Source organism: Periplaneta americana, chromosome 2 (genome assembly GCF_040183065.1).
Source record: "Periplaneta americana isolate PAMFEO1 chromosome 2, P.americana_PAMFEO1_priV1, whole genome shotgun sequence".
Taxonomy (NCBI): Eukaryota; Metazoa; Arthropoda; class Insecta; order Blattodea; family Blattidae; genus Periplaneta; species Periplaneta americana.
In genome coordinates this window covers 150,337,074-150,351,645 of record NC_091118.1, presented here as the reverse complement: position 1 = coordinate 150,351,645, position 14,572 = coordinate 150,337,074, and the positions used below count along the sequence as shown (strand labels likewise).

General features: G+C 32.9%; 1 protein-coding gene across 1 annotated transcript in view; it reads left to right on the top strand.

The window, feature by feature from the left end:
• LOC138694705 (homeobox protein Hox-A1-like) overlaps positions 1–14,572 on the top strand; it is a 211,330-nt gene that overhangs the window by 23,811 nt on the left and 172,947 nt on the right. Inside the window, exon 2 of the mRNA XM_069818695.1 lies at positions 199–2,885. Within this exon, the coding sequence (XP_069674796.1) occupies positions 1,688–2,885 (1,198 nt within the window). The 5' untranslated portion in view covers positions 199–1,687. The remainder of the gene's footprint in view (positions 1–198; positions 2,886–14,572) is intronic.

Sequence of the window (14,572 nt, the reverse complement as noted above, 5' to 3'; positions counted from 1 at the left end):
AATTCTCGAACGAAGGTTAAATATGAAAATGTTAATATGTCACTAAAGACTTGATACTTAAGTGAGATGTGTTTTTTTTTAGTATATAGCCTAAGCAGTTGTTCTAACATTATTCTTTTTCTATATTTGTAATTGCAAAATTTAGATTGATGTCATTACACTTAGAACCTTATTTCTTGTTTGATTTAATGCTTTCAGTTGCGTTGCCTGGACACGTCAGAGAGATTGGAACTACGTGAGAAGTTTGAAAATCACAATCGAACTAGAATGTCAAGAAGTGAAAGGAATAAGGGGGAGTGGCCTCCACGCTATCAGCTGACACATGCATTTCCCGAATAAAAAAAGGAAAACCTTTTCTATTGTGTACTCAACTTTTTCCAGAAGAGGATTGAAAAGATAAAAAAAAAAGAAAGAAATGAAAAATAAGTAAAATGCAACCAATCCATCATGTGGACACTGGACATCTCATAGTGTAAGACGAGGTTTCCGATTGGCTAGAGATCCACCCACCATTATATCACGTGACGGGAGTGGGAGAGAGGTTCCCCCTGCTGTATCACAATCACAGGACCACTCTTTTATTTCTCACACGTACAAGAACTTGTTGTCAATGTTCTAACATAGTTCAGACAGAGAAAACAGCTGCACACTGCAAGATGTGATCACCGTTTCTGCGGGTATTCAAAGTCAATGTGCTTTCGTAAAGTGGCATAAGTGAATATTAGTTATGTGACTCAACTTTTAGGCGAACACGGTGTTAATATAAAGCGACTTAAGTGAAAACTATAGTAAGTAATGTTACTGTCAAGTGTTGTAAGTGAAGTGACTGCAAGAAAATGACACATTAAATAATTTGTAAAGTAAAAAAAGTTTGCTTACTGCGAAAGTTCAAGAGAACACATATGAATTTCTGATTTTACAACTTAACATTTCTAGAAAAAAAAACACGTTTCTAAACTTACACATTTTTACTTCTTTGTGGTTGTTGGTGTGTGTGAAAGACTTCAATATTGCAGTTAACTGAAATAGTTTCCATAGTTAATAGACGGAGTGGAACAATTATTTTCCTGCAACACTCGATGTAAAACAAAAACACGGGAGTTTATTTCCGAGAGAATGGTACTTGGTCACGACAACTGAACTATTAAGTCGCCTTTCACAATACGTACACAGCAGCTCGCGTACTCAAAACAAATATTGATTCTTTTAATTAAGCCACTGGCGCGTGCTAAGGGACAGACAAGTGTTGGCATGCAATGGGACTTCGAAAACAGCGCGAAGCGTGGGAATAAATTATTCATAATCAACACCATATGCCCTTCATTGTAACGCGGTAAATATTTGTTCAACAACGTCACCAAAGACCACACTACAAATTAGATACATTCTCTTCAGTGTAATGTCAAACTTCGATGTAACCTGTATACAGTAAAATAGCTTTAAAAAAAATCGAAGTCACTGAAGAACTTGAACAGAAAACGTTCTTGAAACATAGACTACAGATGAAATAATATGCGAAACACGCAACCGAATAATCTACTGGACGTAACACGCAATAAAATTCGGTTGTAATGGAGTTCCGTTCAGCGGCGAGGAATTTTGCTGATATCGGAGTTGAAAGCGAAGGAAATGTAGGCCATAATATTATGCGTCAATAAACTATTTAAAATATTTTTGTGTCGCAAAAATGATGATGATGAACATTGGTATGTACGGAATGTGTAATACAACTGACACCTTTAGCAGTTACCATCAAGTTGGGTCTACAAATAATCACCACAATCATCACAACAACCATCTTCATCATCACGGATCTTCTGTTATACATCATTACACTTCTACAGATATGGCGCCCTCTTACTCGTCAACGACAGCTACGACACCTCCAGATCACCACTTTCACCACGCTGCACCGTATTACAGCTCCCAGGTGTCCGTCGACACGTACAACCCATCTACAAACTCGAGTAACCAAGGATTGCATGCCAGTAGCCACAGCAGCGATACCTGCAGCAATGAACAGAGTTCTCCTTCTCCATCTGCAAATCCGACGGCAGAGAACTCTGTTTCCGCATCTGGATCTTACTACAACAATTCTGGAGGGCTACACCAGCATCATACCCAAGATTCTTCTGTGGTATCGCCCCATCACCACGAAGATAATGTAATTATCACATCCGATAATGGACTCAGCTACACCAACCTTGACTACGGGACACCGAGCACACAAACTTACCACCACCCGCACCACCACAACACCATGACACCGCCTTCTCACCAGCCAGAACACCACACAGTGCTCTACCCGTCAACATCCATCAACTACCCAGCAAAGAATCACCATCACCATGAAGAAATTGTCCACCAAGGAAGTCACCAACATGAAGAGATACTCCCACACCACGTCAACCATCACCACCATCATCAAATTAACCAGCAGGAAGGTTATGTCAGCGGTGGGAATTATATGCACCACTCTACAGCCTCCTCGGATACAACAGAAACAACACAATATTCTCCTGTACTGACACAGCACCACCACCAGAGTCCACCACCGATATCCGGGGAATACCACAGCATCCATCACCGGCACTACAAAGAAGAGCCATGCCACCAACTTCTATCAGAGATGCACCAACACCAAATGCATTCTGCAAGCACGGGAGTAGGTGCAGGTAATGGTACTGTTATGATGGGGACTTCCAGTGGTACGGGAAGCTTCCACCACCATCCGCTACATCATCACATGCACCACCAGAACCCGGGACATCATCACCATCATCACCACCACCACTTGGTTCAACAGCAGCAGCAACAGCAGACAACTTCTGCGGTGCCAACCTACAAGTGGATGCAGGTCAAGAGGAACGTCCCCAAACCAGCAGGTAGGAACTTCAAAATCAAATTGATACCAGTAGGCCTACCTAGCTATACGATTTTATTGATTTATACCTAGCCAAATTTTTGTGAATATTATTTGAAGAATTATTTAACCTTCTGTTTAAACTGAAAGCGAATTCACACAAGATAGCATGTTTTTATGGTATTAATGAAGTAATTTGAGAGTGACATAGGCGTAAGATATCGAAGTATTTGGTGAAAAGTGTCCTACAGTTTCTCTCTTCACTGCCAATGATCTAAATTTTTCTCATTTCGTGAGAAGTCTAAACTGAATCGTGTTAAGTGTAGAACTTTTATAGAGAAATTGTGTTTCTTTATTTAAATTAATATTGTTAAGTTTCTTGAAGTAGTATGCTTTAGAATAATGATTTTTAACCTATCTACTGAAATGCAATATCATTATTTGCAAACAGGCTAAAATAAACATGCATTTGTTAATAATTTCTTTACATTTTACGTAAGGAAACTACCTCATAAGCGTAATAATACAATTTTACACATATTAACGATATCAAATTTAAACATGGACATAATACAGAATAATGTAATTATTTATTATTACTATGATAAGAAATGTTTTAATCCCAGCTCTCTGTAAATAAACCCATAAGCAGAAATGTAGGCCTATTTCTCAGTACAATTACGAGTTTATTTTAGCACGAATAGTCGTAGAAAAAAAAACAACCGCCTTTGTAATACCCATAAGAAGGCTAGCTTTGAAATAAAATAAATAAAATAAATAAAATTAATAACCAACAATGTAATATTTGCCAGATAATGTAGACCTAATCGTAGGTATATTGAGACAGTAATATATACCATGGGGAACGAACATAGTGGATGAAAATAAGAAATTTACGGAACCGAAAAAAGAAACTAATGTAATAGGCCTATAGGACGCTACATGAGGCAGTGATACATTTCGCGATGGTAATAGATTTGAAAATAAAAATTCATGATAATGAAATAGAAGCCGAATTAGGTGAAGACAGCAAAGAAACTTTGGTTACGCAATAATAATCGTTATTAATTATTTAAATAATTACCAAGCTAATTTACCTTCTGCTCTTCCTTACGGCTTTTGATTTCGGATTAATAAAGAAAGGATTAAAATAACAGACGTACTTTTTAATTTTTCGGAAAACGTAAATAAGGGTAATCTGTGTAAAAATAAATTTCGTTATTATACTAAGATTCAAATAAAATTTGATATAATTCTTAGTGAAAACAAGGGTATAAGCTTATAAAAGTATTATTCAGAAACTCAGTCTAATTGCAATCAACCTATTATTTTCTAATTTTATTATAATAAACATAATGATGAACCTCATATTAAAAATATATAAATAAACGTTAGTCCATTGCATTCTCGAATTTCCTTTTACTACTGAATTATTATCCTACTGAAGTTTATAAAACTATTTTCATATGTTTTATGTTTGTTAAAATGGGAAAGAGTGAAGATAACATAACGAAAGTATAAAAGAACTAATTCTATAACTAATAAATAATTAAAGAAATTTGAATCATTATGCAATAGGCCTATTAAAATGTAGGCTTATCAAAAAGTCAATTTCTAATAGTCTAAATTTTCCATAACATAACATAATTACATTCTAATACATAAGGGGAGAGAAAGAGAGAATAAAAATAATAAGCTATAATGTAGGACAGGGAATTCTTCACGACGCGACAGTTACGGTAGATGGATAGACGATTGGCACATGAACGTGTAGTAAAAATCTATGAAAACACACATTTCAAAATTTCATTATCTAGAAAATAATAATTTATTACTGGTACCGATTTTTCTCAAGCACGCATAAGATAGGCATAATTAAAAATATATTTTTCATTCCTTCAAGACTCATTAAAACAGGATAAATGTAAGATAATTTCAAAGTATTTGTGAACATAGCATCTTGATTATGGTAGCATGCCCTTGTTCCCGCTATCAACGTTAAAATCATTTTTTTTTTTTACTTTATATTTTCAATTTTTCCTGCGCTTCACTTAAGGATATTATTATATTTCCATACAGATTTCTAATCATTCCGGGTATAGTTATGAAAGAAAATGCTGATATTTTAATTAGGCCTAATAAATAAATAAATAAATAAATAAATAAATAAATAAATAAATAATAATAATAATAATAATAATAATAATAATAATAAAAGAAATTGTAAATTTACACAATTCTAGCACTCCCCTGAAAGAGACTGTTCTCGAGCTCAGGGGAGAATTCGATACTTAATAAAGTTACATACATAAATTACAATAAAATAACACCTAAAAATTAATAATTGGTCATAACCAATTGCTTGCATACGTTTTTAAATTTCAAACCGTTGGAGGTAATTATGGGTATATATTATTTATTAATTTGTTATAAATTCTGGGGCTGATATTAATGCTATGATTGAAAGCAGTGCTCGTTAAACACTTGGGTTCAAGCAAACGTATTGTATCCATGCCTTTGGTTTTGTGTTTGTGAGTATATGATCTGAAATGTGTATGATTTTTATGTGGACGTATAAAATTTAACAATGCATTGATATAAATTTGATGTTTTTTCAAGACTTCAAATTCTAAAAACATTTTTTCAGTAGGATAATCAATGGGTTTTTTCAGACATATTTTAATTATTTTTCTCTGTAATAATTTTCGAAGCCTTCATGCTAGACGTCATGAGCTCGATTATCAGTTCTTTTGCAAGGTTCTCACAGTTGATATATCCTGTGACTCCTCCCTATATAATATCAGCTTACGTATTCCGTATTACAAAAGACATGAGAGCCCACAAACGTTTCTATAATATAAATTCAAAATTTCTTTCACCACTGTCCAGATGCATTAAAAATGTCAACATGCATGGTTGCGAATTCGATTTTTCAACGTAGACTATAGACTTAAAAAGCTCTTGGTATTGATATATCATTTGTTTATTCCTGTAAATTATCTTTAATTTTCTTTGTAACATTTCCAGTAGGCCTATTCTTAATATATAATATATCACCGATAAGAGAAAAATTATTCGTTTAAGATTGTCTATTTTTATTTGTATCCATTGATTAATATTATAATATTAATTTACTTATTTTAAATTTGTTATTGTTAGCCTATTATCATCATTGTAGCCCAAATATTGATCTAAATTTATATTACTGTAGTCTATTATCAGAGTATCAATTGTGCCAGGCTACTGTTGGCCAATGACTGTTGTCTAGGACATTAATATCATAATAAATAAATAATAATTATTATTTAATACATTATTAAAAATCAAGTCCATTCAGCGATTCAGTAATTATTTTTTAAGCTTTGCTTTAATATATTTATTCAAATCCTTTGAATTATAAATTATTTTAGAATAAGGTTTCACGCCTTTTCTCCACTCTTCATTTTTCTCAATTTTAACAACTATAAACCGACATCTAAAAATAAGCAGATAGCCTAGGATCTGATAACTCAGTAAGATAGAGTGAATCAAGAAACTTGCAATCTTTATTTCGCAACTAATTCTGTTCTCAAATGGATTGTTTCTTTAAAGCCAGGAACCTTTGCTTCTTATGTATGAATGTTCAAGTTTCAACACTTAAATATAAGTTATGTGGGTATTGCTCTCTGTTGGCCATCTTTTTAGGCCTACATTTTCACTAATACCACACATTGCGAGAGTAGGAACATAGAAAGACTCAAGAATCTAGAGCTAATTTTGCAATATGGACCTTAATTATAGATAAATTTCTATTTCGAAGGTTCGTTTCGTAACCTTGTGAACTGGGGTCAGTGTCGGAACTTGTACCATGCATGCCGGCGCTATTACATATGCATGCAGGCCTATGATCCTCAATTCCAGTCATAAAGTGCTGCATGAACCACTTCTAATAAGGAAGGTGTTTTCAGCAGAATCCCCCAGGTCCCCTGCAGGAAAGAGAGCTACAGTTATAGGTCTCATTCTACGATATGTACATCACGCGATGCTAAGGGTGTGCGGGGGTGTTTTCATGTGGTCTATAAATGCCTGCCAAATCCAAGACTTGCTATACTGTGGTGGAAGTTAAATCAATTCTACTTTCGGGATATCAAACTTCATCTCATACAACATCAATTTATTTATGAGAGGAAAAAAGTTTTTATAAGTTAGAACTTTCGTTTTAGATTTAAAAAACCGGATATGTTTTGGGCTAGATATAATTTATGACTTGTCAAAAGTTCGAAATTTCTTTCACGGATTCTCTATTTTTATTGCCAACAGCAGGTGGTGAAGTGAATGCAACTTTGAAACAGTCCTTCGCCAATACTTATACTGAAAATTGCATTATTTATTTTAAAATTCAGTTCACAAATACCTAATTACATTAATAATAAATAATATGTTCTAGATCCGCAGATCTGTTACGTATTTTCAGTGTTAGGTATTCAATTTTCTACCCGACGTTGCCTCGGCCTGCCAACATTGTTTTCTCTTACTTTGTAAACTATTAAATTTATATCCGAAATTTATACAGTCTTTAGAGACACTCTCATCATTTTAATCAGATTTCCTGTAAATATAGCTATAACGTTCCTAATATTTTATTAGCTTAGCTTTTCTTCATATATTTGATGGTGAAGTAGGCCTATATTGGGTAGTAAGAATAAAACTTAAGTACTTTCTCAAGGTTTGTACTTATGAGTATGAGCACTTTCTGTGACTATATACTCGTAACCACTAGAATATACTCATTTTCGTAAGAATAAAAACATTCTATCTAACGGGAACATATACTCATATCAACAGCCTTCTTGATCATTTAAAAGTTAGTATGCACTCGTATTATATATCCTCTTTGACCACATCGCACCGTGATGCTCATTTTTTTTTTTTTTTTTATAGATTTTCACATGCTGTCGGCATGCTGTAATGGTTTGTATTTTTATTTTTGTAAATTTTGATAATGGACAGATAAATAACATAAAAGGGAGAGTGAATAATAAAGTGACATTAACAAAACAGGAAACAAGAAAACAATACTGGGAAACCGTCATTATCGATATGTTAGATGGAGATTGCAATCAAGTTCTAGAATTCCAGGTATATTAACAGTATTTTTTACTATAGAGCAGTTATGTATATATAATTATATATACCATACTGTATATGCTATATAATTTTAACGTTACAAGTAATTGAGTATTTTATAAAATAAACTGTAATTGTTAATTATAAATAACAATACAATCTAACCTTATAATTTGATGATAATTCATATTTTTATAGGACATGTTTTTTATGAAGAACAAATACGTGTTTAACCAATTCACATTCACATTTATGAAGCATTAAAAGTTTTTGAAGTTTTTCGAATACACATATTCACATATTTCTCTATGAGTCACTACATAGTTCATTAATTCTGCAGTTTTTTCAGACTTAACTTTAAACTGAATATAAACCAATAAATACTCAGAACTGAGCCTGCTACAAACATACTCACAACAACATGGGAAAGAACTTATAAAAATGAGAATATATTAGCGTTTATTCCTACCAAATATGAGTTTATATTCTGAACAAGATGGACACTTGAGTATATTCTACTATGCTTCCATGTTATGAGTATCTAATCAAAAACGAGTAGGTACTCAAATGTTTTTATTCTTACTAACAAGAGTATTTACTAAAAAAAAGTCTAGTATATACTATTTACTTCTTTTTATTCTTATCACCCAATGTAAACATGTAACAGATTAGATATTTAATTTCTACCGCATCTGAAGTAGGCCTATTTGTTATAAGTAGGCCTAAATGGCCTAAGTGTGCACATGTAAAATCACGTCTCTGTGTGCACATTTTATTACAATTAGCGAACTTATACCCCTTAGTATTCTTTATCTATTAATGTTATTGTCAGTATTACAGATTTCAATTTTTCACATTATTACGCCTATGATAAATGCAAAAATTCTCCAAAATACGTTACGTGTACATTTATTTCATCTTCAACTGCTAAATATTTTACTGGTTCTTAGCACACTGTAGAATGCGAAATTGATACGCTTCTACAAAATGCATGGAAAATAATTTTTTGCCGCCTGTACGTGAAATTACGGTTTTAAGACTATTTTTTTACTAACTTATTCTTTGTGTCAATATGAACGCGAATAATTTTTTGAAAATATATATTTTCATGGTTACATTATTCGTAACATTCCAAAGAATAGAGGCGAATTTTAACAAATTTGGTTACTAATACAACTGTAATTATTTCTAGAATTTCGAAGAACCTTAAAGTGGGCCTATATTTGGCTCCAGTTTGCGGCTAGATGTTGAAGGTTTTCTTAAATGAATGTTATTTCACGATATCATTTAAAAAAATAACACATGCGTGAAGTGAGTAGTTGAAGCTCTCTAATTTTCTTAATAAATAGGGTTATTTAAAAGTCAAGAAAGATTTTAAAATCCTCTAACTTCGTTAAGAAGTAGGCCTATATTTATAGAAAATTGATAAAGACATAATAATAGTAATAATAATAATAATAATAATAATAATAATAATAATACAGTTTTGTTTATAAAATTTGAAGTTTATTTAGGCATAACCAATTTAAAAACATTCAGACAAGGTCGCCAATTTTCTCCTCTATCATTAGTAGCTTCTCTTCTAGGGAATGAATAACATTCAGAAGAAAATCTTCGAGATATCTTCAAATATTTTTCTGTCTTCCATAACGAAAACAAACTGTCTACATTTCATTACAATTAGCGTTATGAATCTTCTCAAGGCGCTGAAACAATATTTATTACATTCATAGTAACACTGAAGAAGACCAACTCGCATGTGTAAAGGCAAAAACATTCATTTTTGACATGAATTTGCAAACAAAAAACACTCATGAACATCTTGAATTGCTGTTTATTTACTTAATTGACATATCTACAACGAAACAACTGAAGTTCCTATGAAAATACCGTTTCTTTCCTGATTTTTGAACAACCCTGTAAGACTGAAGTAATTTAATAAATATAAAACGTAATCTAACAGCTTATAACTCAAAGAAATGCTATTGTTCATAAATTAAGGTAAATTAATTCATTAATAGTACTAATCTAGCATAAATCAAAATATATCTAAACAAAGAAAAAGTATATTGAAGCTTGCTAACTTCTTATTTAGCAACTTATAGGCCTATATAACTTTATAGGTCACATTTTTCATCAAATGAAATTATGAAATATAGTTATGCATAGTACAGTAGAATCTCGATTAACCGATAATCGAATTATCCGATTGTACCTGAATTGCGTGTTTCACTAGAAACTGCACTTAAACCAATGGAATCGTCATGAGGTTTATGAAGTAAAAAGATGAGACTTCATTCCCGCACTTTGTTCGACTTCGGAGAATTAGAATAAAGGTCAGAAAAAAATAACTGGAAGTAAAGTTCAGAAAATAGCGACAGACTTCTTTAAAGTAACATAAAAAAATTAGTTAATAACTAAGAGAACGGAGTATCCGTCTTTTTCAATTAACCGTTTCTACTCTTCCCTTCATTACGACGGATAATCGAGGCTCTAGGGGAGAGTCGGGTAGTATCGGACATCGGATAATATCGGACAGTGAGTTTCTTTCATCTACCACACGATGATAGTACCTGATTGACATGATTACGTTTCTGTGATGTCGCATAGAGAAACGTAACCATGTCATTCAGGTACTACCATATGGTGGTAGATGAAAGAAACGCACTGTCCGATATTACTCGATGTCCGATACTACCCGACTCTCCCCTACTATATATATATATATATATATATATATATATATATATATATATATATACGTTCTACGATATTTAAATTATAACAGTAAACTGTAGCCCAGTTATCTACGCTGGCCTGAAACATGTTGTCGTCATAAATTAAAAAAATAAGTGTATTAGGCTTAGGTCTAAGTAAATATTAAATGTGCAGACACTACAAAACATCAATTTTTTCTTATAAAGTTATTAATTTGTCATATAGAATAATATCTGTAATGTTGACAATTAATATTTGAGGAGAAAAATTTGCTCCGGCGCCGGGGATCGAACCCGGGTCCTTGGTTCTACGTACCAAGCGCTCTGACCACTGAGCTACGCCAAATTCAATCCACAGCACCGGACCGAACCCTCTTCCTTCAATGTTTCCCTTTTGTGGCCTGACTCCAAGTTAGGCATATATGTTGACGTATATGTCCAATGTCAACTGCCAGAGCGCTTGGTACGTAGAACCAAGGACCCGGGTTCTATCCTCGGCGCCGGAGCGAATTTTTCTCCTCAAATATTAATTAACAATTTTTTTAGTTGAAAATATTATACTGTTTTCATTTCAAAGTGTTAAGTTCTTTATATAAGTTAACTTACATCCAATTTTTCTGGAAACAATTTAAAATATCTAGCTTCATATTATGTGATACAACTTTGATAAAGTTTTAAGGCTGATAGCAATCATATGTAGGCTACTGTGCGCCTAACATCAAAGGCTCTTGTATTTGACTTACAAAATTACGACTTGGAGACATCACTTCCCTTCCTTGAAGAAGGCTATAAAACAGCCAAGCTTCCGTAATGGTGGCCTTTACAAGAGCAACGCTTAGCGCTAGACAGACTGAGTGCCGTGATTTTAATAAAAAGGTAATAGGCCTAGTCATTTAATCTTGAATGCAGTGTCGCTCCACCCCTTAAATATAACCCCATATAACACTTGTTATATACGATGGTAACCCTGTGTCACACTGTGGCTGTAAGATCATGTACAAGGGTTATGCATATGTCAAGCTTATTTTCAAAAGATTCAGTGAGTGATTGAATAACTCTTTCAAGCTCGGTGAGCCAATTTTCTAACCGTGGGGAGTGTGTTAATAAAAAAAAAACCTGACGCTATTAAACCCTACACTCGATTTTCTAAGGACTCTATACTTGCATGTTTACCGGGCCATTAACTGTGATTTATTCAAAGCTCGTATTACCTTTCCTAAAAACATTTTACAGAAATGGCCGGTCATCATATTCACTATATTTACTGTAGGCCTAGGTTGTTTTAATGTGTAGGATTTAACATTACTTATTTTATACAATGAGTAACAGGTATAACAAGTTCTAAAGTTTCAGAAAATTGATTATATTTTACAATTATTATTTATTTCAAATTTACAGTTTTGAGTTTTGTGGCTCTTTCCGTCCTCATTATTGTAATAATTTAACAAAATTCACTAATTTACAAGTAGACCTATAGGAACTCTTATCAAGTGATCACTACGGTAAGAGATCACCAGGATAAGGTTTTCTTGGTAAAAACTTTTTTAAATTTTTCGTGAAAAATAATAAAATACCTTAGGCCTACTTATGTTTAAAATGTGACAATAGCCTAATTTCGTAAATATTTCGTGATTATTTTTTCCACTATGTAGTAGTAGTAGTAGTAATAGTGATAATAATAGTAGTAGTAATAATAATAATAATAATAATAATAATAGCCTAATAATAATAATAATAATAATAGTATCATTTATAAATCAGTCTTGTGGTTACTTAATTCAGTTTTATTCCAAAACCCAGTCATCAATGGTCCTATAGAATGATAAAATTCCAAAATAAATTGTCTCCCTGTTCTTTTGCAGTTAACGTAACTATTTTACTGTATTTATTTATACTAATTTTAAAAATGTTCTTCTTCCGTTTTTATAGTAGGAATGATAACTTTTTCGCACAAACAGCCAATTTTCACAAAAATTCGCAACAAATTTACTGTCGTAACAGTCACATTCTGTCTGTTATTATTCGGTTGAGAAGCTTTTGTCATCCAGTCTGTTCTCAAATAAGCTGAAAGTTAGAATTTATAAAACAGTTATGATTATTACCGGTTGTTCTGTATGGTTGTGAACTTGGACTCTAAATTTTAGAGAAGAAGACAGGTTCGAGAATAAGGTGCTTAGGAAAATATTTGGGCCTAGGAGGGAATGAAGTTACAGGAGAATGGAGAAAGTTACACAACACAGAATTGCAATCATTATATTCTTCACCTGGCATAATAGGGATATTAAATCCAGATGTTTGAGATGGGCAGGGCATGTAGCACGTATGAGCGAATCCAGAAATGCATATAGAGTTAATTGGGAGACCGGAGGGAAAAAGACCTTTGGGGAGGCCGAAACATAGATGGGAGGATAACATAAAAATAGATTTAAGGGAGGTGGGATACGATGGTAGAGATTGGATTAATCTTGCACAGGAAAGGGACCGATGGCGGGCTTATGTGAGAGCAGAAATAAATCTCCGGACTCCTTAGAAGCCATTTATAAGTAATTAATAACAATAATAATAATAATAATAATAATAATAATAATAATAATAATAATACTTACTTATGGCTTTTAAGGAACCCGGAGCTTCATTGCCCTCTCACATAAGCCAGCTATCGGCCACTATCCTGTGCAAGATTAATCCAGTCTCTATCATCATATCTCATCTCCCTAAAATTGATTTTAATATTATCTTTCCATCTACGTCTCAGTTTCCCCAAAGATCTTTTTCGCTCCGGCCTCCCAACTAACTCTTTTTGCATTTCTGGATTCGTCCATATGTGCTACATGTCCGCCTATCTCAAACGTCTGGATTTAATGTTCCTAATTATGTCAGGTGAAGAATACAATGCGTGCAGTTCTGCGCTGTGTAACTTTCTCCATTCTTCTGTAACTTCATCCCTCTTAGCCCCAAATATTTTCCTAAGAACCTTATTCTCAAACATCCTTAATCTCTGTTCCTCTCTCAAAGCGAGAATAATCCAATAATAATAATAATAATAATAATAATAATAATAATAATAATAATAATAATAATAATAATAAACTTTACAAATCAGCCTCGTTGTTACTTAATTTAGTTTTATTCCAAAACCCAATCATCAATGGTCCTGCAGGTCGTTAAAGAGAATAATAGAATTCCAACTAATTTGTCTCCCTATTCTTTTGTAGTTAACGCAACTACTTTACAGCATTTGTTTAAACTAATTTTAAAAATGCTCTTTTTTCGTTTTTATAGTAGGAATGATAACTTTATCGCACAAACTGTCAATTTTCACAAAGATTCGCGATAAATTTACTGTCCTATCAGTCACATTCATGCTAAAACCTGCATATGTTTTCGTTGCACATATCAGTCACATTTCGCGTTTATTTCCAATAATATAACAACAAAAAACACTCGGCCCTGAAGTTTACCTAAATTACAAACATAAAAAATATACAACACCAGATCGGTAATTAAATTAGATTCCGGCTGGACTTGTAGGTAGAAAAGTTACCACTTCAATGGCAATGGAGTACAATATACGTGTATATCATTTATTTATAAACGGTTCCCTTAAATTTTGTAGTAGGTACCTATTTGACAGATAGAAGCATGTTCATAAATCTTTGTAGCAGTTGAAGATTCAATCACATCAAAATGTGAGAAATGAAATATTTTATTTCTATACATCTTGATTATACAACTTTTAACACTATATCACTTAGGAATATAATTTATGTTGATCATTTTCACGTGTCAATATTTAAGTTTATATATACCCCGTTGACTAGTTTCAGCTCAGTAGAAGCCATCTTCAGAACTCATAAGCCTAATCCTAATATAAAAGGAAATGGAC